Below are 25,166 nucleotides of genomic sequence, written 5' to 3' on the forward strand. Positions count from 1 at the left end.
AGTGATCGGTAAATTAGATTATAAAAAAGCAAAAGGTTTGCAGTTTGTTTACTGCAAAACTCTCGTTGGTCTTGATTTACAAGCCACCAGCCTTCCTAAATTCTTGCAAGGTCTCTGTATCAGCTATTCATATGGACTAGACAGTTGAGCTAGCAATATGAGCAGATACCTTTGTGATATGATGCTGTTAATCAGAAAACAGTTTTGGCTTTTTAGAAAAATGAAGTCCCCTGTGGTGTCAGTTTGGGTAGCGGCTGCAGGGGGGTATAAACTGCAAGGTGAAACATTTGGAAAAGTGCTGCTGGATCTCGCAGTCCTCAGACATGATTCCAAGGAGCTTAATTGTAGATGTTCAGTAGTTTTTAAAACCAATGCCAGAGACTTCATACATACTGCAAAATAATAAATTATAACTTACTTTGAAATATCTGATCAAATCATTAGTTATTACTTGCATTTGTCTTCTTGGTACTAGTTAAACAAATGCATGTGAAAAATCACACTGTTTCTGTAGGAAACAAGTAGGAGCTGAATACTTGTTGAAAAAAAAAATTAGTGGTTTTAAGAACCACCGACCTGTAAAAGTTAAATTTAAACTATATTCTACTGCATTTTTCACATTCAAGACAAGAAAATCATATCTAGTACATTTTCAGCATCTGGCAGTGATTTGTGGCATTAAACCTTACAGGCATTTTCATCTATGTAACATTAGGCCATATTCCTTTATTTGAAAAAATCAGTTTTAGATAAATCAATAATTACTTTGTTAAATACGGTGTACAGCGCTCTTGCGCAGGAATCCTCCTTTTATCCAAAGGTCTTAGAACTTGATACCTCTTCCCATTAAAAAAGTAAACAAAACTTTAACCTTCCTTCAGAAATTCATTCAGAAAGGTCAGCACTCTGTTCCCTCCAATTTCCCGGGCTCAGCTGGGAGCTGATTAAAACTGCCAGCTACGACTTGTCAGTTTTGTCAGAGACAACTATATAAACTCCTTGTTATTCACTTTGCTGTGTATTATAAATATATTTATCTTCTTCTGTCAGGCGTTGACTGGACAGGTGCTAGAGGAGCAGTGAAGCTGTAACATTAAATGCTCTAACAATGTCATTACTTAGTAACTCACAACAAAAACATGGGCAGAATATTCAGGTACTTTCTCTAGTTCTTCCTCTTATAGGTGACTGGAGTGGCTGGAGGAAAAATGTTTGTTATTCCAGGAGGTTTCCAGCAAGTGTATGTCTGTGTAAAATCAGAATATATGACTGTGGCTGTTCGTTATTTTGTTATCTTTGAGACAATGCTTTGGAGCTCTTTTTGATATCCAATGTCTTTTATAAGAAAATACAACAAACTTGGATAATAAAGAGCATCTTAGGACTATGGAGGTTGCATGCTGATTTGGAGAAAGAGTAGAATATCGTAATCAGAAGCTCAGAATAGCTTTTGAAAGAACCAGTGTTGCTGGGCATAATGGGAGCAAGCAGAAGTGTAAATTCCATGTAGTAGAATAACGTACTGGGGAGGAAATATAACAGCAAATTGTGCAGGTTGATGACAATATAGTTTCTGGCCCAGGAGACAAGAAAAAGATGCAAAGACTTCTTAGATTTATGAACTGTGTCATAAAATTTGAGTCCATCCAGACCACCATCTAGGAGCATTATTTTGCAATGATGCCCAGTGACCTGATCTTCAGTCTAAATAAAGAGATAGAGAAATACAGAGAAATATGGAGAAAGTAGTTGGAGAGATTCTAGTCCAGCTTCTATGACAATAAGCCCAAGCTAGGAGATGCTTCCAGGCTGTGTTCACACCATCTGCTTATAGCAGTATGGTCAAAATGGGAGATCTATAGATTGTGCATCAGGAAAGAAGTGGAATCAGTAGAGAGGGAGCCTTCAGCTGTAGTCTGTGTGTTCATAAACTTTTCTGTCTGTTTATATTTGGGACCCAAGTATTAGCTGACACTGACTCTCTTACTACCTTTTTGTTGTTGACGAGGCTTGGCAGGCATCACCTACTGAATGTAGAGATCACATTTTCCAACTACAGGTTTAGGCATAACGCTGTTAATCTCTGCTTTTTCCCAAACAAGTAGAATCTATGTATAAAAACAGACTGTGTAAGGTTAACTTCAGTCTAACTAGAACTGTTAAGCTGTTGAATGTCTTCAGTGAAGCAAGGAGATATCACACGTTGGCATTTTGTTCAACAGAACGAGGTTCTGGAAACATGGTTGTTTTTTCTTTGAATTTGGTATAAGAGTCTCATGGCTTGCAGATATATAGGGATACAGATAAAGCAAAAAAATTTCATATTATATGACCTGCAAAGTGAAACAATATAATGAAGATGAAAACGTTTCTATATTTGAAAATAAATGTAAACAGAAGGGTTTTACAAGAGAGAGCCTATAGTTAGTTGTATGAGGTTTATACCCCGGAAGGACACTGATCAGCGAGAAGCAGATAGGAAGAAAGCAAGGGACAATGAATTAACTGTTTTGTCAGAGAGATATTAGGCAGAGGGTGCATGAATTCTGCTCTCTGGGTTTCTGTGGGAGTATACACATCTGGGTGCGTCACATTGAAAACAGCAGAAGTCTGAGTAGGGATGCAATCAGAGATGAAAGATGGCTGATCATGATGAGAAATGAGTACAGGTAATTGATAATGTTTTCTTAATCAGAAGATGTCAATACATGAAGCTATCTCTTTGTCAGAGCATACGTACTGTTTTTGACAAGGGTGAATTTCTGGTCAAAAGGAGAAAGGCTGTTCATCTCAAATTGCCGACATTTGGAAGGGAACTGACTCCATTTCAAATGCCTGTTCTTGATTCAGGTCAGGGTTTTGAACTTCTGCCTCTCTAAATGAGTTTAGGGGCTACTATATAATATATACTGTTATAACATAGGTGTGTGGCAAAGACATTCACTATTGCTGCTCCTCTAAAAGGTCTGAATTCGTTTCAAAGTAGAATGGGAAATTATGAAATCTTGAGAACTCTCTCAGGGAATTGAAACTACATGCTGCCTTTCTCTAATACTGACGAGTTTCAAAATGTGACATGGATGTGATCTGGAACAGACAAAAGACTACAGGGCAGAGAGTGGGGCCTGGGATGAGCAGGTGTGGAGGAAGCGGCAGAGGGTCATTTTTAGAAATCTTCCATCCATTAATTTCCGGTTCCTGCTTTGCAATCTAAGGCATTGTAGATGTGTGTCACTTGTTTATTTTCTTTTATTTCTCAAGGGTCATGAACAAATAGCACCATTTTAGCATTTTCATGAGTGTTTCTGCCAAGTTCTCCTACTTTCAGACTTGACTGGAATATTATTTCAAACTGCAATAAATTGAAATCAGTGATGATATACAGTACTTCCTCAGAGGCTTTATTGTATTCTGCTTTCATAGTTGGAACACATGTCTTTTAGTTATGCTTAGCATCACAAGCAACATAAATGTAATGGTTTTAACAAATTCCCTCCTGAACTTTTTCATCACCAAAACTGATGTTTACAAGTTTGAACACGCTGTTCTGTATAAGACGATCTGTTTAGAAGTGGGAATCAGGATGAAGAAAGGCAAATAGAGGATTTCTTCCAGGTCATGTCTGAGTGATAGCATTAATGTGTACATGCTTGTAGAAGACTTTAGTTTCTAGTTATAATCAATACTTGACATATTTTTCCCATAATTAAATTAAAGCTGTGAAAGTCCGATTTCCCTTAGGAGAAAACAAGTGTCAAACCAGTTCATTGATGGTCTGCATCTAATCCAAATAAGTGCTACAATTACCTCTACTCTCATTCATTTATTTGTCCCTGTTTCTTCCTGCTGGCCTGGTACCTAATAACTTTTTGGCTTACCACCCACATCAGAAAGAGAAATAGTTCATACAGGTGGACTTGCTATCTTCAGTACTCTACAGGATTCCTTATTAGTAAGGTAAAAGAAGACAAGTTAATGTTACCAGTATTATAGCTATATTTCTTCTGCATAATGTTTTGCAAACAAATCTATAGACACTAAGCATCCTTAAGATTCTATGCAGAATCCATATGCTGCAAGGTCACGGAGTACACGTTTTCTGTATCAGTAATGAGGATAGCTAGATACTGGGTTCCAACCAGCACAGCTGTGGGAAGCCTTAGGCTTCTATAAGAATATTTTTTTTCTTAGAGGTTGGATTGGTGCTTTCTTTGCTTTGTGTCCACTAGTATTTTTGCTAGGGGCTGGGATTTCACCGTCTTGTGCGCGCTCCTTGTGGGATGCGAATCTTCACTACACGCCTGGGCTTTGTAGTTAGGTGTCAGCTGCTCACTGCCTGCTTTTCTTCCTGCGTGTCCACCCATAACTGGGCACTGAAGAGTTGGTGGTGTGCACGACATATTCGCTTTGTACTTTAAGGACAGTTTGATGAAAATGAAAACAGTTATGAATCAAAATAGCTTGAAGAAAGACATAGGTAGAAAAGTGTGACTGGAACCATTTAAAGAGTATTTTCCAGAAAATTATAGTCCAACTTTATCTTCCCCACAACAGTAGTTTGATTAGATTCTGAAAGAGCCTTTTCAGAGTTGCAGTGGGAGCAACAGTCCTCACGGTAGGTCAGCCAGAACTTACCTGCTTCTGTGAGCCAGCTGTAGCCTTATTTCTTTGTTTCTAGGAATAGAAGCCAGCAATCACTCTTCCATTAATGATTTCTGCATCCTGAGTCTCTTTCCCTGTGGCTTTTTGAAGGATTAACCATTGGAAAGAAATTATTCTTTGACACCTCACAATTTGTTTTTTATTTCTCTTAGACCACGGAAACAAACTGTTTTGAATCTGGAAAATTAGTATATTTAATAAGTTGTCTGTTTTTTCATTTCAAAATCGAATTTTCTTTGTGCACTGCTATTGAACTATGAAAAACCTTTAAAAATGCCTGACAAGTAAAGAGGCTTAACCAGTTGTTCCCGTGAAAAGTAGAAGACATAAGAATGTTGTCATTTCTGCTACATTCCTGAGATAGCTGGTAACAGACTATAGGATTATATTCATATGCAAAGCTGAAAATTACAGTAGAATTAAATTAAAATTAATAACTCAATCTTTATGACTTTAATTCAGAGGCAGTCTAGTGTTATACCGTCTATGAAGCCTACTGTTATTCACAACCCAGATGTTTACAGAAAATGAACCAACTTTTTTCTCTTCTTTTTCTTTTTTTTTGGGGGGCAGAGGCAGGCAGGGGAGGAACTACTGTTTCCTCATTAAGTCTCCACCTCGGTGGTACATTTGGCTCTTTCAAGTGAATGTTGTTTATGACACATCTGAGAACTGATGCTGGTTCAGAGTAGAACAGATAGAAACTGGGAATAGTTCAGTTGCAAAAATAAGCAATAGTTCAGGTGTTAAACTACCGATGTGGAAAATTGCTCTGACAGTTATGATGTTGTTCTATCTTCTATCTTTTACTAAGATTTAAGCTATCATTTACTTCAAATGCATCAGCTGATGCCTTGTTTCCTAGCACATGCTAGCCTCTGCTGTACTGCTTGTGTTTGTGGTTGCTGATGTTCTGTGCTGCGCATGTATGCATGTACTGAAAGAACACATCACAAACTGGACCGAAGAACTTTTTCTGTGAAAATGTACACAGACATTTCACATTTCATGATACTCCTTTATCATGCAGGAGTTATTCTCTGTTGTCTATACTAGTACAACTTACACTGAAGCAAACTCCAAATAATAAAATACAGGAGCAGATTTATCAAGCTTACTTTCACATTCATATATTCAATTATGAGCATCTAGCTAACCCTTCATGAAGAAATGCATACTCTTTAGCCTATAATTAATATGAATGCAGAACCCAGAGATTCTGTTTCCATTTTCTACATGTAAAGTTTTGGTGATAAAAGGCAACTTGATGTCATTAAGAAGAATTTGGTAACTTGAATACTTGAATCTAGAATCCTGCTTTCAGATTTGGTCTATGGTAATTTAAGTTATACACTAAATGACTATATGCAACCCTGTAGACTGTACTAAGGTTTTGCTCACTTACTATATTATGGGATTTTCACCTGGGAAAGCTACGAGATATCAAAGTTCTTGACTGTTCCTTGCTTGCTAGAATGGTACTGCATATTTAATCTAGGAGACTAATTAGCTTCTCAATACCAAGGTGGACTGGATTGTAATACAGGAAGAACTGGATGACCTTGTGGACTGGAGTAGCAGCAAGAAATTTAATAAAACAAATGCAAAGATGTACACTCAGGGACTAACAACATGAACTTTTGCTATAAGGTTCATCATTTGGATGTGACAGAGGAGGAGAAGAGAGATCTGGTTATAGTCATGGGTTATAGGATGTCTGTGAGCTGCCAATATGAAGTGCAATGCTGTTCTAGGACTGATTCAAGAAGGTATTTTTGTGCAGAGATAGAAGAACGTTGGAACCATTGTACAAGGTAGTGGTGAGACTTCATTTAGAATGCTATGTATTGCTCCTGTCCCCCTTATTAAAATAAAAAATTAAATTAAACTCGAACAAATGTAGAGAAGGCCACTATGGTAATTAAGGCAGGGAGAAATCTATCACATGTGAATAGAGATTAAAGAAGCTGCCCTTTATTCAGACACAGTTTCTGTTGTCACTTTTTTTTTTTTTTAAATGTACAACATCCTAAAATGCATTTGGAAGTGGGCATTGGGGGCCATTTAAAAACGTTAATTCCTTTAGAACAATCATTTTGGAAAAACTTGTTATTGATAGTGCCAAAAATAGTGATAAAATAATGGTCCGCTCATGCAACAAAGGTGCAGCTGAAATTGAGAGAGAGATTTACATGGCTCACAGCACTTGCAGTTCTACTAGCAGTAGCACCTTCTTTCATTTTCTCATTTATACGATTTTCCTATAGTCTATCATAATCATTAATTGAAATAAAGGATCAACCTTAAATACATAACTTCTCCTGCTCATGTAGTTGAATTTGACATGCCGAAGAGTGGTGATGAGAGGGGTAATGAGTGAACAGAAAAATAAATTTTTTCGGAAAGAAATAGAAACCTCTCTCACATGAAAACTTGTTTATTCATGAACATCATAAAGCCCATAATTTTTTTGAGCCCACTCACAGTGGGCACAGTGGCACTCATAGTGCCAAAAATGGCAGCATGAGGAGAAATGTGTCCAAGAACAAGCATCAGATGTGAGGCTATATGATGTCATAGCATCATTATGTCACTCAATGCCAATTGATTTCTAGGGCTGATTGCAAGCAATCATTAATCACTTTGTATTGAACAGCATGCCAGCTCCATCGCATCTGGGGCAAGTACAAGTGGCACCTATTTAGCCAACATCCTGCTCTCAGCACTTTGACACTTCGTCTTTCAAACTAAACCAAACTGCTAGAGATGCAGCAAGATTTTTTTTTTTCCTCTCTCTATGTCTCTTATTTTTCCTAGGAATTTAGATTGTTAGCTTACTTGTAAGTTCAGTGTTCCCTGCTCATACCGACAATAGTGTGCCACTGAACAGTGGGGTATGTCCTAGGTGGAATTAATAAGAGCTGCTGTAAGAATATTTAAAATTTCTGAATATTATTATGCTACTCTGTATGTTTATCAGAGAGAAAAGTGAGATAATATGAGGAGTGTTCCTTTTTTACACATCTGTATTGGAAAAAGTTGTTGCAAGTGAGGTGTATATTCAGATTCTGGTATTAGAATACTCTCACTGAACCCAGGGGTTCATTTACTATATGTAGCTAATATTAAGCAAGAGCATTAGGATATATATTATCAAAGCCAAAATGTCTTGGGGAATGGGAGCTAACTGACATTACACATTAACTACAGAAGCTGCCCTATGGTGTTAATACAATGCATTTATTCTACCCTTCCCTTCTAGTTTAGAAACAGACATATTAAACCTAATACAATGTTTCTGGTGAATCCCACGGCATTTTATAATAATGAAAAATTTCCTTTTGCCTTTCTCCATGTGCGTGACAATCACGAAAAGTTACTTAGACATGTTACATCAAATAGGAATGTTTTTAAATATAAATGATCCTTGATAGCTGGAGTCTCGGACAGCCAAAGTGATTGGTAGCAAAATGTTGCATTCCTATGAGATTATGAAATCCTTTGGTCTTCTGTAATCGTTCTTCTCGAAGGATTGTAGTCATTCTTTTGAAATCCCTGCTTAATCTCCGCAGGTTCCGTTATTTATTTTGTCAGTAACTTCAGTTGTGATGGTTTGCTGTCAATCATCCATTGTCAAAAGATAAGTGAATTTCATTAAATATTCTGTTGGTGCTGCCCCACAGCTGAGGCAGAATTTACCTGCAGACTTTGGTATTATAAATGAGATATAACTCGTTGAGGAACTGGGTCATCTGTTGTACACACACCAGCTCAAGGAATTGTTTCTGTAAGGCAGGAGAAAGTGTAGCTAAAGATGACTTGTAATCCTAATGTCTTCTTAGAGTATCCTAAACAATAGTCATTGATATAAACATAAATTACAGTTATTACATACTTCATTTTTTATGGTACATAATTAGATAATTCCCCAAAGAACTTTTTATCACATGTATTTTCATTAATTAACATTAAATGTCATTAGCAGTCAGCTCTGTTTGATCAAAGACAGATAAATTGTAGCAATATTCTGAGAAATAACATACCATTTACTAATTATGTTATTGATTTTATGGTCTGAAGAGTCCTAATTATATGTGATACAAACTGGACCTAGCTGAGCCTGCTGGGGGTACTTTGAACATGAATAGTTCCTGGCAGTTCTGAGCATCTCACTTGCATAAATCACTTCTGGGCCTGATTGTGCATCCGTTTTCAAAGGTGATGTTTTAATGGACTTTGAAATCTGAAAAAATGCATTCTGTGTGGCTCCACATGAAAGAGGAAAGAGATTTGGGATTTTTTACTCCTGATTTTAATCATTCTGAGAAGATTTTAGATCTGTAGGCGGATACATTTGAACAGTGAAGGTATTATGGCGTAGTTGATTTTAATTAGTAGGCCAGCCTAATACAGAATTTCCCATAGGTCCCTGTGACTTGTTTTTTTTAAATTAGTTTTTAGTACTTTCTTCAAAGTTAATGAGAGATTCAGACTTTCAAAATTTTAATTTCATGTGAAGGCAAAAACTGAGAAAAAAAAAGTCACAAGGTGAATATTTGATTGGAACAAATGTGGATCTGAGAAACAGGAACAACCTCAGATGCGTCATATGTAAGTATAGTGCTTTCATAGAAAAATGAAAAGGAATTTAGATCAATGACATAATTATGAAACGTTACTCTTACCCTTAATTGCTTATCCTTAAGAACATGAAAAGCCTAGTTTTTAAAGTATGTGTATGTAATTAGCCTATTCAGTTGCATGAAATTTCAATTTACTCTCAATTCATGATAATAAGGTGATACATTACTAGTAAATATTTTGTTTAAATTGTAAAGTGTGAACATCTTTTAGAGCTAAACTGATATGCATATATTTCCAGCTGGCCTTTTTGTGCCTGTTTTCATTGAGATGTTATAAGGTCTGAAGAGGATATTTTGACCAAATCCTTCTGAGGAGGAACTTAAAGACAGATAAAATACTCTGTCAGAGTCAGTATTTAAAAAAAAAAAAAAAAAAAAGTCTGAAAAAATGAGAATTGTTTACTCTAATCTTTAAAAATCAACTTCCAATTTTCAGATTTTCAAACATTTCTAATAACAATCTAAGAGCATCTGACTGCTTTTGTTGCCACCTACTCATTCCTACTCCTGCCTGATGTTTGACTTGCTGGTTAGCAAATCAAAGAATTGAAATAGTCTGAAAAATGAATGACTGTGCTGGTGGGTGAGCTCCAAGTTTAAACAAATAAACAAACAAGCAAAACACATCACATCTCCATACCTCATTTGTATCTGTTGTCTACTTTGGCATAGGATGAGGGTTTTTTATTCCTCAGTAGATGAGACTGGACAGCAAAAGTTATGAAAAATAGCTAAAATCCAGTTAACCATTATGTTGTGCACTTACGTAAACTTTTCTTCTATGAATGACAGTCAGAAACGGGATGTTGGGAAGAAGGACCATTTTACCAGAGGTAAGACTGAGGCAAGGACAGCTCAGGATGGCCCTTGGTTGACAAGTGTGCTTGGTACACAATACTGCTTTGTTCTATTCTACTTGTTTCTTTAGCACTCTTATCACTGTAATACCTGAGAGCTAAATTCTTGGTTCCTGCTCTTGTGCTTGGGTTGCAAGACTAGCTTTCTCTTCCTCATTCATATCCTTTTTGAAATGAGTAGTGAAGTAAGAATACCTTAAGGTAGAACAAGCTAAGTAATTTCCAAGGTGCAGAGCATAAGGCCAAAAGTCTAGACACATGTAGTGTTTTGACTTGCAACCCACTCTCCTAGAGGAATTCAGAACAGGGCAGCAATCACAAGCCTGGAAGCACGGGTGTTGTAGGGAAATTCAGACTCTGTGTTCCATCTTTATGTGGAAGAAAGCCAGTACGTGCTGTATCTTCTTGTCCTCTTGGTAGAAAATCCAAAGGATATTGCAAGGTGTTTTATCAACACAGTCCTGAAGAATCAGTGAAAGGAGCAATTCAGGAGTTATTTGAATAGTCCCGGGTATAAAACAGTAATCGATGATTTATTCAAATATTTTTGTGCTGTATTTATCTTTGTGGCTGTCTGTTGTTTAATTGGACAGTGATTACTCTGTCCCAGGGAGTTGGCTCATACATACCTGTTAAACATCTTCAACTTTGTATGTCACAGGTATCACAGTAGTAAATAATGTAAAGTGTTGGTTTAGGAAAAGATAAGCTATAGTTTAGCTTCTCCATATTTGAATAAAGGAATGCCATGAAAGGAAGCAATGCCCTATGTGATGAAAGACAGGAGGAAGAGGAAAAGGCGATTAAGATAGAAGAGTGATGTGCAGGCTAGTAAGATTCTAATGAGTGGCAAGAAGAGAGTTTACAATCACCAATCTTGCTTCCACTGTTCCAAAACTTAAAGTTTAAACATTTTCATGCACAGAGAAAACTTGTTTCTTCTGTGGTAAAGGATGGATCACCAAATTATAAGATCTTGACCCTTTACCCTGCAACACATGGCATACCTGGAGTCCTAGCAGATGCTAAAACTTGTAGCTGAGAGCCTAGAGACCACACAGGTTCCCTTGGAGACGGGCTTAGTTAAGTTGCAGTTTAAACAAATAGAGATGCAATTGCCTGCAGTGAGTTTTGTGAAGGAGAAGTGGAAAGTGGCTGTTGATCTTGGGAAGAAGTCCCCATACGATTTTAAATGTGGTTATTCAGAGTGGATTTTGGACAGCAGTGTGTAAGATAACAAGACCTAGAAGATGATGAGAAGGTCAGAAAAATGGCTGAGGAGGGAAATGGGACTCACAGCATGTACCTAAAGAACTGGGGCAGATGGAAGGAGGTGAACAGTCTGGGGGGAGCTTAGAAGACCTTCATTAATGCTGTGCTCTGCAAGGGAGACCAAGATTAGCTCATCCTTACAAATATAAGTTTTCCACAAGTTTGGTGCTAACCAATACAAAAGTCTCAAAGCTTATGCTTTCTTTACTGTGCTGAAGATTGTATCTGATAGGAGAAGAGAGGAAAATGGGGAACTCGCTTGTTTCCTGCCAGCCGTTACCTTGTGTGCCTATTTTGTGGAGAGGAGGACTTCTGCTATGTTTGGTTCTGTTTAGTAGGATACATGTAAGTGATATTTGCTCAGATAATCTCAACACAGAGTAAACTGCATTAATCTTATGTTACACTAAGTTAAAAAATGTAGAAGCAACTTTTAAGCTCAAATTTTTATGCCTCTGCAGAGGGTTTAAAAAAGCACTCATAGGGAAGCGTTCTCCTTGACCATCTCAGTGCTGTGGATCTGAGAGCAAGCTATGGAGAGAGCTCAGTAAGAGGACTTAGCAGATGGTACATGTATGATGTTGATGAAGGAAGAATACAGAGAGAAAACTGTACTTGTCTTAACTTGTGGAAAAAACCTTAATTAGTACATCTGTAAAGTGATGGAAGCCAAACCCTAAAATTACCCCATAAACTCTCTTTCTTTTATAATTTTCAATAACCTTTTTTCTCAAAGTAGTTAAATAAGTTTTCAGTGCCAAATTTAGGATGAGGGGGAAGAGGAAGCCGAGATAGTTGCATGCACCAGTTATTCAGATCTGGTTTTGTCCATAGTGATTTTTCTAGCTACTGTTTTTCTGCCAGAAAGAAAATACTAGTTCTAACCTGAGTCGCTCCAGTACCATCTGTATCTGATGACTGAGCTGGTAGATCCAAATTCTCTCCAGATACAAATTGGCGTGTTCAGCCAGTGGAGTTCAGCCATTTACACCAATAGAGACTTTGGCCCTTACATCTTTGCCTTCATTCTACCTAAGATACTCCTCTGCAGCCGCTCAGTTCTTTGGGGATTTGCTCTGTCTGATGTATTTATGAATGTTCCCCTCTCAGCTTCATGACAGATAATTTTGCACAGTGCCCTGTTACTGTAAGCCAGGTGCTTTTATCCTTAATGAACAATTTCCTGGGAAAAAAAAAAAAGAAATAAACAATAGATAAAGTAGGTCATGGAGACAGCAGAGTCAAGAGCTTTGCATAGTGATATAAAATTAAATAAGGCTGTGGTCATGTTTGCATTTATCTCTCCAGTTATTGCTCTAACAGTGTCTGTGATGGTTCCTGGAAAGGTGAGGATATTTTGGGAGACTATTTGGATCTGCTGGGAATTTTGGCTACAGTCTCCTGTTCTCTCTGCTCTGCACAGAGGAGAAAACAGGCACAGAAGTGTAAGACATGGGTGTTATGAAAGAGCATTTGCAGATGCTGCTATTGCCCGTCTCAACCCCTTGAGACCCATCTTAGTGAAGGTGCAGTTGGGTACTGCTCTGTAGCTGAATGAAGGCTATTCATGGTGCCTGTCTTCGGTTATATAGCTTGAAGGTCTACCGTCAGGGGTGGGTGGTCAAGAAACGCAAGTCTAAGTCTAGATTGCAGAGACATTTTGCTTCTTGAAGTGCCCCATATTCCTGAGCCCTGCAGTCAACCCTTTAGGCCTAGCACTCCTCCTTTGTGGTTCACAGGGGAATCAGGGCACGGAAAGGGATTTGGTATGTGTCTGAGTCTTGCCTTGACATGGAGTCAGGCCTTTGCTAGGACATAAGGCTGACCTCATGTTTTAACATGCATCTTGAGCTTCCTTTAGAGGTGTTTTGGGAGACTAGCTTTAGGCACTTCGAGTAGGTGCCTTCTTACCAGCACATGTGAGCAGCTGGCGGATAGTTATGAAGCTATAATTCTGCAGCATGTCCGCTCGTAGCAGTGACCAGCAGTAATTGCAAAGACCTTGTTCACACACCATGACCTTCTCCATGGCTTCAGCTTTCTGCCCTAGAAAAGGGCAGACCTGTTCAGCCTGTTTTCCATGTTGGATGCCTGAACCGAACAGCTTACAGCCATTTCTAGGCACCTAAGTAACCGGCCTAATTCTCAGATAGACAGATTTGTGCATGCTCTGAAAATCAGATAAATAACGTGCACTCCTAACTTCAGGCTTTTAGCTTTGACATGATTGAACCAAATACCATTCCTCCAGTATTGATAGTGTTCCAGATATGCCCTGTAAGAAGCACAGGAAAGCACAAAGGATTATTGCAGTGAGGAAACCTCTCATATTTCAAGGAAAATTGGCAATTTTTAAGTGGCCACTCTAATTCTTAAGCCATTAGAAATCTAAAAATTGATTTAACATTCATCTTATATTTAGCAGACATTCATAGAAAAAGTTATATTCTGTATGGGCCAGTCAATGTTTTTAATAGCTACGAAGTTAAAAAATTTTAGATTAAGATTTCAAGAGACTGAGAGGGAAATTGAATGCAGGAAGAGAACATCTGAGTGCTGTTGTAACAGAGAATGCCAGGGAGGATAAAGCACTAGGAAAACCTGGAGGAGAACAGATGAAGATATATGCTATTGGACCAGTGGGGTTAGTAAAGGTATAGATGCAGAGGAAGCAAACATTATTTCCTTACTGCCTTATGAAGAAACTGAAGATAAAAAGCTTTGCCCTGACTGCAGCATTTCTTGAAAATACATGTTTAGTTTCAGTATTCATTTTATTCCAGTGTTGGGTTTAATTTTATTTGGATTACTATCTTCAAAGTTCAAGGCATTCACCAACTTTAAAGCCAAATTGGAAAAACTGAATCTGGATTCTCAGTGCAGCTCCAGGGCTTGCAAATCAGCCTTCTCCCATAAATACTGCACTGTTTCTGGAAAAGAAGAGATGCGTCTTTAAATGAAATATGAGATGTAGCATTGGGATGTGATAGTACTGCTGTAGATCAACAGCCATCAATCTGTGTTACTTAATTTGTTCCTGGCTCAGCTGTTCACTGTACTTGGGACTTTTTTGCTGTTTGTTTCATTTTATTTTCCTCTGAGATAAATGAAGACAAAAAGAAGGGGCCAATTGTTCTTGACAAATAGAAGTAATTTTTTAAAATATAACCGTAAAGGATATTCTACATTTTCAAACAATGCTTTTTTTTCTGACTTTCACAGCACTTTCACAGAATCATACTTAATTTATTTCACTGCATATATGTTGAACATCCTTATATTTCATCGCTTGTTACTCCCATTTTCAGATCAACTTCACATGCACTCTTTAAATGCTGTAAAAAAATTCTGTTGGAATAAGTGGTGGGGTTTTTTAGCTAAGTACTTAGAAATGTATTATTCCTCATCTGAGCATGTCTGTAACACTTAGGTTGCTTTATTTATCCTCGGTGTTCTGGAGATACAAGGTCTTTGTTGGTCTAAGTGTCTAAGGAAGCATATGTTGTAATTGTTTGACATCTTGAACATGGATTAGGTGGGTGGCTGTATGTAAGCAAGCTAACTTGAGTTCTCAGGAGATCAGCTTTTTGATGCGTGTCAGCTTACTTTCTCTCCTGAAGTAATGTATGTGAAGGAATATCTGAAATATGCATGGGATAGTGAATATAAATATACTGTTAAATCAGTAGAGAATGTGACTCCCCACACAATTTCAGCAGCTTTAAAATTCCACTATGCAAAAAGACTGGGATCAGTACAGGGGACACTGCAGCACTGGCTGGCTTCCTCTGCCATCCCCTTACGGCAGCGGTCAGATGGTGAGATCAGGGTAGGAGGGCAGTTAAGCAGGCAAATGCGTAAAGTGGCTCTTTCTGACTTTCCTTGTTTACCACGTTTTAATTGAGAGGGTTCAGAGATGACTGCCCCAGGAGGATTTCTTAGCTTGCAGGAGGTCGTCTTCTGTGGAAATACTGCAGGGTACCTGGATTTTGCCTTCAAAGCCTGCTGACGCCAGCTTGCTTATGGCAGAAAGTGCCAGTGGAATGTCAGCCATCTCTCTGTCCTAACTGGCAGTTCAGGGCTTAGGCGCTACAAGGAACACTAGCGTTTCAGTGGACTTGAGTTTGGATTGATAACTTAAAGAGCCAAATATTCAAAGGGCTGGCTTCCAATTTTACACTGGTAGTTGAGTACAAGTTCAAAATTATGGGCAGAAAATCACAGATAAATTTTTTCCAAGCTGACCTTTCTGAAAAGGAGCCAGCAATTATCTGGATTTGGGCACTGTTTCAGCAATGTTTTTAGGTGTTGTTAATGTGATATTTTCATTATATTTCTGCTGGACTATTGATTAACTATTCAATTATTTAAGAAAAAGAAATTTAGTATTGTAATGAGTAATAGCTTTTTGGATTGGTACTTGTGCTTTGCACAAGTGTGCATGGATATTGAGTTTGTGTATGTAGTGATAAAATAAGAGTGTCTGCATTTCTTTGTGTGTTGATGTTGATCTCATACAGTGAATGGATAATGCAAAATGTGTTTATATATTGAAATGCAGTATCTAATCACTTTCCAGTTTGTAATATGCTTATTCTTAAAGCACCTGGCAGGTTGGTCGGTCTTCTTCCCCTGTTTCCTGTGGAAGAAACTGAGATTTTGAGAATTTGTATGTCCTAAAATTCACCTGAAGTTTCAAAGCCCGGTGTCATATGGTGGTTAGGTGTCTCTGAAGGCTCAGAGCTAGCGTACAGAAAATACTAGATACAAAACTTGAGTGGAATTTGAGCTACCTCTGACTAGCCCACTTTGCTAACCCAGTGTCACGCCTTAAGTCTTTGACAGTATGATTTAAACTCAGGTCCTCTGAATCCTAGACACATACACCAGCCTTTGTCTTGATAAACATATTTCATCACCCATAACTAAACTAATTGCCTAGATTGCTTGCCTAGTGGCATGTCTTTGTGGTACTTTGACCTAGTTTTCCTCTGAGAGCACTGAAGGAACAATCCTGAGTTTCCAAAAATAACACTTGATAGATTGAGAAGAGCGTACTTCATTATTTATTCCTGCTTTGCTCTAGCCAAGCTCCCAATGACTCCAGTGGAAGTCAGCTTTATAAGAGTGCTTAGCACTGAAGCAAACCTTCAAACTTCATGAGATATCCATGGAACTGTAATAATGTTCAGTGTAGCAATTGCAACTCACACTGATATGTTTTAGAGCTTAGAAATTTAAAGCAACTTAAGAGATTTGGACATTCAGTTCCCATTAAAATCAGCCCCTCACCCAGTTTTGGAAAACTGAGCAACTGTGGTTCAAAGAATATCAGGGAGAGTCATGAGGGCACTCTAGCAGTTAGGACCCCAGTACAGTTATCCAGTCTTAAAAGAAAGCCTCTAAAATTACATCTTGGGAAATGGAGCTGGTTCCTTTATTTGTACTGAACAGCACCTACTTCACTGAATGATGTCGCAGAGGTGGCTGCTGCTAAGACTAAGCAAACAGGACTCAAGATGCAGCTCTTCATACTTTTCTTTGATGACTTCCCCATAAACTGTTGAATATCTCTAAATTTTGCTTTTATTCTTTTATTTTCCAAGTCATGTTAATTACAGAAAATACCATAGAATTGTTTAATTTTTTTCATTCCCAAAATTCACTGTAAATTCAGGCATGAACTTTGGTTGAGCAGCAGAGGAGCCTGGTCAACTTTCATAGAGAGCATAGAATAGTTTTATCTTGAAAAGTTAAGGTTCCTGCTTACGTTTATTGGCATTACCCTTATGGCTAGAAGGACAAAGTTGGGACAAGCTTGGCTCTATTGTACAAACTCAAGTGTTAGGTAAGAAAGATCCCAGTTTTGTACATCTTGCTGGTCTGTTCCTAGCTTGCACCACTGCTGGGATTGGCCTCTTCAAGGAACTGAACTGTACAAACTGGTCCTGTGCTGTGAGCCTGTGAGCCTTCACAGGACACTGCAAAGGAAACCTGCTGAAAGTCAAAAGCAGTTGTGCTGTCCTGGTCAGGTCTGTTTCTGCGCTTATCTATATCACCTCCAGGTGACAGGAGACTTTTGTCTGGAAATGGTATCAGGGAAATTTGTGAATAGTTGTGACTTCTGTACCTACTCCAAGTATTTCCAGCTATTGAACTGCCTTCTTGAATTCACAGGCAGAGATGCACACAAACCTTAAAGAGAGCAGTGCTTAAGCAGACCATGGAAAAGCTAAATATACAACTGACAGCATGGGTTTTGTAGCACAAATTAGAGAGCAGTTATTTTGCCCTGCATGTAAGGGATAATAATGTGCCCTCAGTACAATGACTCCTAGAGGCTTAAATAGACCCTGTTAACTGAAATATCATCTTTTGTTAACAGAGGCAGCTTCTTGTCTACTGCCTTCCCGCATCAATCGTGTAAGATGTCAGTAGAGGGAACCCAGCAACTCAACGCGTAGTCTGGTGTTCCTGCTAGTTCTTCTATCACTTGAGTTTTTCTGTGCTCAGATGATAAGAATCACATTGTCAGTGCTTTTGTATTCAGCACCTGATCCTTCCTGGAAGTGTTTATCTGTATAAAACAGCTTTAAATTTTCATTAAAAACAAAACCACAACCTGTCATTGGCATATTTCTGTTGGTCATGGCAACGATTTTTAGAGGTGACTACTGAGTTTGAGCGACTTAGTTCTTGACTGCCCAGATTAAAACAACCTGTTTCTTAGCATGCATTCTGAGCTCTGCATATTATTTAGCCCTTTCATGGTATCTCAAGTTATTAATCATAAATGGAGGCATCAAAAAAAAAAATCCTGATCAGTTTTGAAACTCATGGCCTCATTTAGCTTTCATAACAGCTTGTTTCTAACAAAATCTGATGTAGAGCCAAATGAAGTGTGTGTTTAAATGATCCCTTGCCTAAACTATCATGAAAATTTCAGATGGGATGAGAAGGAGGAATGCCACAGAGGGCAGCTTGTTGGAAGCTTGCTACTACTTAGAGACTAAAATAGTGTAATCAGCAAACACTCAGTCACTTTAATGCTTCTTCAGTGAAATCCAACTTTTTGTTTTCTGGCTTAACTATTCTCTTGCATTTTCCTTAATTGCTCACATATGAATACTAGAATACATTTTAATTTTGATGCACCTAGATTTTCCTATTTGGTAGAAACTATAATTAAGAACAGAATTAGGGAACCTCTTCATAAATGTAATACATTTATGTAGGCTTTGTAAAGGCTTCATAAATTGTTAAAGCTCTTTGAAGTATACATATGGATCAAGAAGATCCAGTTGGATTTCCAGAAGGCTTTTGCAAGGTCTTTCATCAAACCTCCTGAAAGAAACTGAACTTTCTTGTTGGGATATAACGGAAGAAAAAGTCTATATGTAAACAAAATGTTGTTTATATGATAGAAAATGATAGGAAACAAAGTCTGAGAATCAATGATTCATTTCTAACAGAGGAGCAAAGAGACATCAAATGAAATTGAGGAGGCAGACAGGAAAACAAAGGAAGTATTTCATACAATACCTGGCTAAGATGTGAGACCATCACAGGATGTTGTTGACACTAAAATTTAAATTTTAACAGGTCAAAAATAGTTAGACAAATTATTGGAACAGAATCCATCAAATGCTATTAAACACAAAGATACCATTCGTGGCCAAGGAAGTCACAAAGTTGCAAATTGCTGGAGGCTATAAGGGTATAAAAGGGATGTATTGCTATCAGCCGTCGTCTTACCCTCTTTGCTAGACACTTGCTATTGGCTGAAAGCAGGATAGTGGTCTTTGGTCTGATACAGCACAATTATCTTATGTGATTATTTAGAATGGTTTATCTCATTTCTGTCTTAAATTGTTTCCACTCCCCTAAACACTCTTTCTTTGACCCAATATGTTTTCTGTTTTTCTGATTGATTGCTCACAGGGCCAAGCAACTTCCGAAGAGCTTTCTTCTGCTATCCTGTTAATGTGCTGTCTGTCTTCATGTGCTGATAGTCTGTAAAAACAGGATCCATTAGGAATTTTTGGCACTTTGAGGTAAGACTTTTTTACTTGGCTCTTTGTTAAATGCATTGTCTGGAAGTTTGGGGGAAAAATTCAGGCTAGGTTAATCGACTGCATATACATTTAGATATCTAAAGGAATGATCTTCAAAAGTATATAAGGATTTAAGAATATTGCATGCTATTGAAAACTTCTGTAAATGTTTCCCCTAATTACAGCTGGACACCAAATTTTTTGCCTGGTTCAGAACTCATTTCATCCCAAATTGAGACAAAAGCATTCAATTTAGAACTTCGTTGTGGACTGGAAATTCTGTTTGAATTTCATGTCAAAGTCATGTTATGAAACATTTTGTGACAGAAATGTCAAAATGAAATGTTTCACTGCTTCTGCCCCTGAACAGCAAATTCTCTCATGGTCATTTTTAGTTAAATTTTCTAGTCTGTCAGCCAAGGAAGCAGAGGAGAAATTTAATCTGTGGTTTTGGTTTTGTTTTTCTTTTTTCTCCCAGCCACTTAAAGTATACACTAGTCCTCTTTCACAAGAATATTACCAAAGCCAGGTCCTCAACACCTAGAGAAAGCTTTAGAGGATATTTGCTTCACCAAGCAAGGATTCTTTGGGGTCTTATTTTCTCTGTATGTAGGTCCCAATGTTGTGGGGCACTGTCATCCTCAGCTTGTGCTGTGTAAACTGCAAAACAGAGTGACAACCAGCTTTCGTCCACACTCTCATGTACTTCATCCAATTTAAATGATCATCTGCATGATCTGGTCCCTTTGCAAACGCCAGCACTGTTTCCTCAACAAAGGTTTTTGTAAAGTGAATCCACAGACAAATAAATCAATGACTTGCCACCTACTAGTTTTTCTGTAGCTAAGATGTAGGACTTAACAGTGAAAGTGTGTTTCCTTTCTTTTGTGATAGAACCAGTGACCTGTATCAATATTGTAGATGAAGTACTGAAATTTATTCAAAAAGGAGGGAGCAAGGTATGTGAAAATGGCTTAATGAGTAACAGATACCTAACCTAATCAGTTATAATTAACAGAGAGAGACACTTGTGAAAAATCACCAGATTGTATTTTGGATTGAAAGACCCTCTTTCTTGCCAAATTGTACCTAAATTGACTTATTTCACTCCTGAAAAGAAAAGTCAGGCCTGGAGAGACAAAAAGTTAGAGTCCATTTAGGGATTGCACAGGTCTACGTGTCATTTATTTTCTTGTTAAGCTCAAAAGCCTGCCTATCCTCGGGAGAGTGGCAGTGGCAGACACTGGAAATGTTTATATAATTTGGCTGTATCTTTAATGAAGTTCCAGGCATTGTCCCCCTGAAAGGCCGATGCTGCCTCCTCAGAGAATATGTTCCAAACATTAAATGCAATGCAAGAATGTAGTATATATTATGCTGAGCAATAAAAGCTGAAAAAAAACATATTAGATGTCATTACTGGATTCTTTTTTGATGTTGGTTTTTAATATATGTGCTCCTATTTTTAGAGTTTTATTCTGAATCTTGTAATAGCAACCATTCCATTTTTGTATGAGGTCTTTTCTATTAACAGTGATCAAAGTGAAATATTTCATTTGAGTTAGAAAAAGAGACACTCGAGATGAATGAGGTTCTGCTGTATTTGGAGAGTTGGATGTTTCTGATATACGATCTGACTTACAAAGTTATGAAATTAATTGGACAAAGCAGTTAATTTATAAACAGATAATAAAATACCGTTAGCATTAAAAGTTTAGAAAACAATTTTGAACCTCTTTCAAATACATTGTAAACAAATATTCTGCATGCTATTAAGGCTTGTAAATAATTCTTTTGGGGTTTATTTGGTTTAAAAACTAAACCGATACATTGTTTTCTTAAGAACAAATTGAGATCTCTGAGAGCTACAGAATTCAAACAGAGGGCTGCTTTAGTTAAATGAGAAAAGGCTCATTTTCTTTAGGTTGAAGACAGGCTGTCTTTCTACCTTTAACTAATTGAGGGATAAACCCAAGCTCTTGATATTCTCAAGAAGTTAACAAATGGAGCACAGAACTATGTTTTGGTTTAAAACCCCCTGCTCTTAAGGACTGTATTTCCTTAAGCAGTTTGCCTTGCTCTTGCATTGACCATTTCTGTTGATTAGAAGCAGGCTTTCCTCTAGTCCTTTTTGCCCAGTGTTGCCATCTACAAAAAGTGTAGAGAATTAACAAAGGGGGTAAATTGCAACCTATAAATACAGTGCTCAGTAGAACTTGTCCTCTGTAATTTGGTATTATTCACATGGTAGCTAGTGTAATACGTTAAAGGCATCTTTTGAAGATATTTTTGTTAAAGGCTGGCATTTTGTTGAGCCTCATACTTGGGTAGTTCACATCTATTAGTACATGTTATGTAAAAGAAAGCTCAATTCTACTCTCAAACAAGCTCTCGGTTTTTGAACATTAGGTTTGTTGGACTTCTGTCCCATGAGCACTTGCAGGTCAGCTGTTCAAGACGCTTTTCCTCCGTGGAGAAGTAAGTAGTGTCTAGGACAAGTGTAGCGAATGTCTTTTCAATAAACAGAACTACTTCTTATGTCCTTTTCTCGTCAGCCCTCTTAACTTCCAGAGTAAGCTTTTGCATTGTTGCCATGGGACTTTGAAACAGCCCGCAGGTAGAGAATGGTCACTCATAGACTTAAATCCATTTCATGAGGAACATTAACATTAAGTCATGTTAATTAACATTAATATGACTTACATGGCTTAAGACCTACCTTTGGGTTTAGCAGAGCTCTAGGAATAATTTAAAAGATGAGTTATTAATCCCATTGGGATCTTGACTTCGAATCCACTAAAGGCAGTGGGTGTCCTTGAACTAGCTTAGAAGGCTTTGAATCAGGAGGTAATTTCAGATCAGCTTTCCTGGCTATCCCTCTGCTGTTCATTCTGCTTTGTGATGACTTCTTTATGCTGGGCTGTATATCAGTGCCATGCAGAGCAAACCCCTTAACATCCCTTTTGCTGTTCTGGACCATGAGGCAATGAGCCATGTGTTTTTTAGATGATCATATGAAGATTCAATCTATTTTTAGGGCAGTCTTGTTGCCAGGAATAATTTATGGGCCTTTTGATTTGAATGGTGGATCATGTGACAATGTAAATGCCTGAAATAGATATTTAAAAGTATTTTTTACTGACTTAACGATTAACAGATTAACACCTCTGATGCAGTTACATTTAAAAGCAGCTGCAAATTTCCTGTCTATTTTGTATTTTTGACTGATGTCATTGAGGACCTCTAGGCAAACACCATGACTTTGGCTTCAAAGCCCCAAATGAGCAATAAGTAGGTATAAGTCAGTACATTTAATGGATGAACTGTAAGATGATGAAGAGACCACACCTAATGAATTTTATACAGTCTATTTCCAACTTCAATGCAAATATTTTTATTTCATGTTTAGTGTTCTGCATAAGGTGACCCAATACATTGACCTCTGTCATTCTAAGCGATCCCCCCCATCTAAGAGTTGAAAAGTGAATTGATTTTCCTTCAGTCATGTAATAAGCATATATCTCTGGTCTAGCCTACTATATTGACACATGTAAAACCCACTTAAATAAATCAAAGGGGGTATTTGGGTATTTTTCCATTTGCCTATAGGTTGATGGGAGAATAGATTGTTTTAATACCTCAGTTATTTATTTTGTCAGTACAGCCAGTCAGCCATAAAAATGATCAGTATCAGAAATGTTCCTTGGAAGAATCATTGGGGCTATCAATATCTTGGGTAGCTTAATCATCAAATTCATCAGTTTTAGTAGGTTTAAATGTATACATTTGTTTTAGAATGCATTTGCACTTTTTTTTTTTAAATTTTACTGTTCAGTTGATTGCTTTTTCAAGTATTTCAGTTTGTAAATAACTCCACAGTATTTACACAAAAGCAAGGATGAAAAGGCCTAGAAGGATGTTTTTTTCAAAATTGTCTTTAATAGCTATACTTTCTTTTCTTTATCTAGATACAACAATGGTGGTGCATATGCTGTTCAGGTGGATTCTAAAAGGGCTTATTCTGTCTTTTCTGCTCAAAACTACTCTGTCCCTAAACCCAGATGATCCAAATGTTTGTAGTCATTGGGAAAGGTAATGTATAACATGCCAATTTTTTTTTTTTACTAGGTGTTTCAGAGTTTTACATTTAAAAGGCAAAATAAGAGCCATCATTTGCTAAATACCACCCTGCCTCACAAAAGAAGATGGATTTGCATGACAGAAATAGCACTTCTGAGTGCCTTTGAGGATTTGGATCACCCCAAAGAATTGGTTCTAAAGCTGGGACTATATAGGCCATGTACCCTTGTGTTACCTGTCTGCTCAGCTGTACTTTGGAAAGCTCCTCCAGAGTCAGCTAGAGGACTGCACAGGCGTATTTTCATTTGTCACGGAGAGACCTAGAGAAATGGTGGCCTTGTTCTGTCTTGCTTTTTTCTGGTTGTTGTCAAGCAAGACTGTTGGAGATTTCAACTAAGTTTTAAGCCCTTCCTGCTGCAACATGCAGGCTTATTCTGTATGGCCTGAACTTTGTGGCTGTATCTGCCAAATTCGTGTCAGCATCAAAGAGTATCTGCATGAAAGCACTGAGAATTAAAGGACCTGGTAATTCTGTTCTCTCTATTGTTACAGTGCCCTTGTCCTAAAAGCGGATCTGTGCAAGACAGCTCTTATGAGTACATAGAAACCCACTAGCTTTGATAGGGTTCACATTCATGCAGGGTCTGTTTGCAGAGGCTAAAGTTCCTGTACTCTTAAGTTTAACTTGCTGAATTTCCAGTTCTGTTCTGTGGTTTAGTTCCACACAAATACGAATTACTGTACACTTCAGCAAAATAAATCCCTTAACAAGAGCAAAAATGGAATCATGCTTTAATGGCGCTATGTTTTGATTTTAGAGGCCTTAATTAGAGAACTAACTGTTTGTAGGTAATGCAGCTGCAAAGCAAAGACTGTACAGGAATAGGATTTTGCAGTCTGTGTTGTGAGGTGAAGTGCATTCAGAGCACAGGAATAAAATATTGATTTTGTCTGAAGAAAGTCAGCAACCTAGAGACCCAATCAAGGAGAAACAAAAATTAAATACCAGAATTGATTGGTTGTACTGACCAAGATGACTTTGTTACTTAGATGTTAATAAATCAAAGGGAAAAGATTCTTAGGGCAATTACTGGATAACTAACGGGATCATAAAATAGTAATCAAGATTTGTGAGTGTTACTGGTTTACATTAATAATGAGCAATGTAAATATTTTACATTTTTATATTAGTGGAGGTAAAAACATTTTTGTCAAAGCCAGCAAATTGTGATAGAGGGCAAAAGCAACATCTAGTGGAATCTTGGCTTGTCTAAAAGGGGCATGACAAGCAGGGCAGTAATAGTCCAATCTTCGATGTCAAGCCAATGGGACCCTCCAAGCAAATATTTTGGTATTCCCTCACGGGTGTAATCTCACAGGGCTTAATCACATCAGCAGTCCTGTTGATGAGAAGGAAATCACTTGGATGATTAAGACAATCGATATAATGAATGACTTGCAGGATCTAATTCCTGGGTCTTGACCCTGCCTAGAATGATTTCAGTATCATTCTCCAAAGATATTGTAGATCTGATAAAGTAGAGCTTGATTCCAGATGAGAACCTGAGATGATGAGTCTCTTAAGCAGTGCATACACT

General features: G+C 37.7%; 1 protein-coding gene across 10 annotated transcripts in view; it reads left to right on the plus strand.

The window, feature by feature from the left end:
- The window catches only part of MEGF11 (multiple EGF like domains 11), a 293,113-nt gene that overhangs the window by 51,612 nt on the left and 216,335 nt on the right, over positions 1-25,166 (plus strand). For 9 of the 10 annotated variants that reach the window (XR_012043914.1, XR_012043915.1, XM_072871110.1 and 6 more), the window contains exons 2-3: positions 19,376-19,488; positions 23,457-23,580. Coding sequence is in view for 8 of the 10 variants with exons in the window: in XM_072871110.1 (XP_072727211.1) it covers positions 23,465-23,580 (116 nt within the window). In the remaining 2 variants the exon portion in view is untranslated. Of the gene's footprint in view, positions 1-19,375; positions 19,489-20,382; positions 20,448-23,456; positions 23,581-25,166 lie in introns of all 10 variants that reach the window. The other variant, XM_072871109.1, reaches the window with a different exon arrangement.

Source organism: Ciconia boyciana, chromosome 8, assembly GCF_034638445.1.
Source record: "Ciconia boyciana chromosome 8, ASM3463844v1, whole genome shotgun sequence".
NCBI classification, from domain to species: Eukaryota; Metazoa; Chordata; class Aves; order Ciconiiformes; family Ciconiidae; genus Ciconia; species Ciconia boyciana.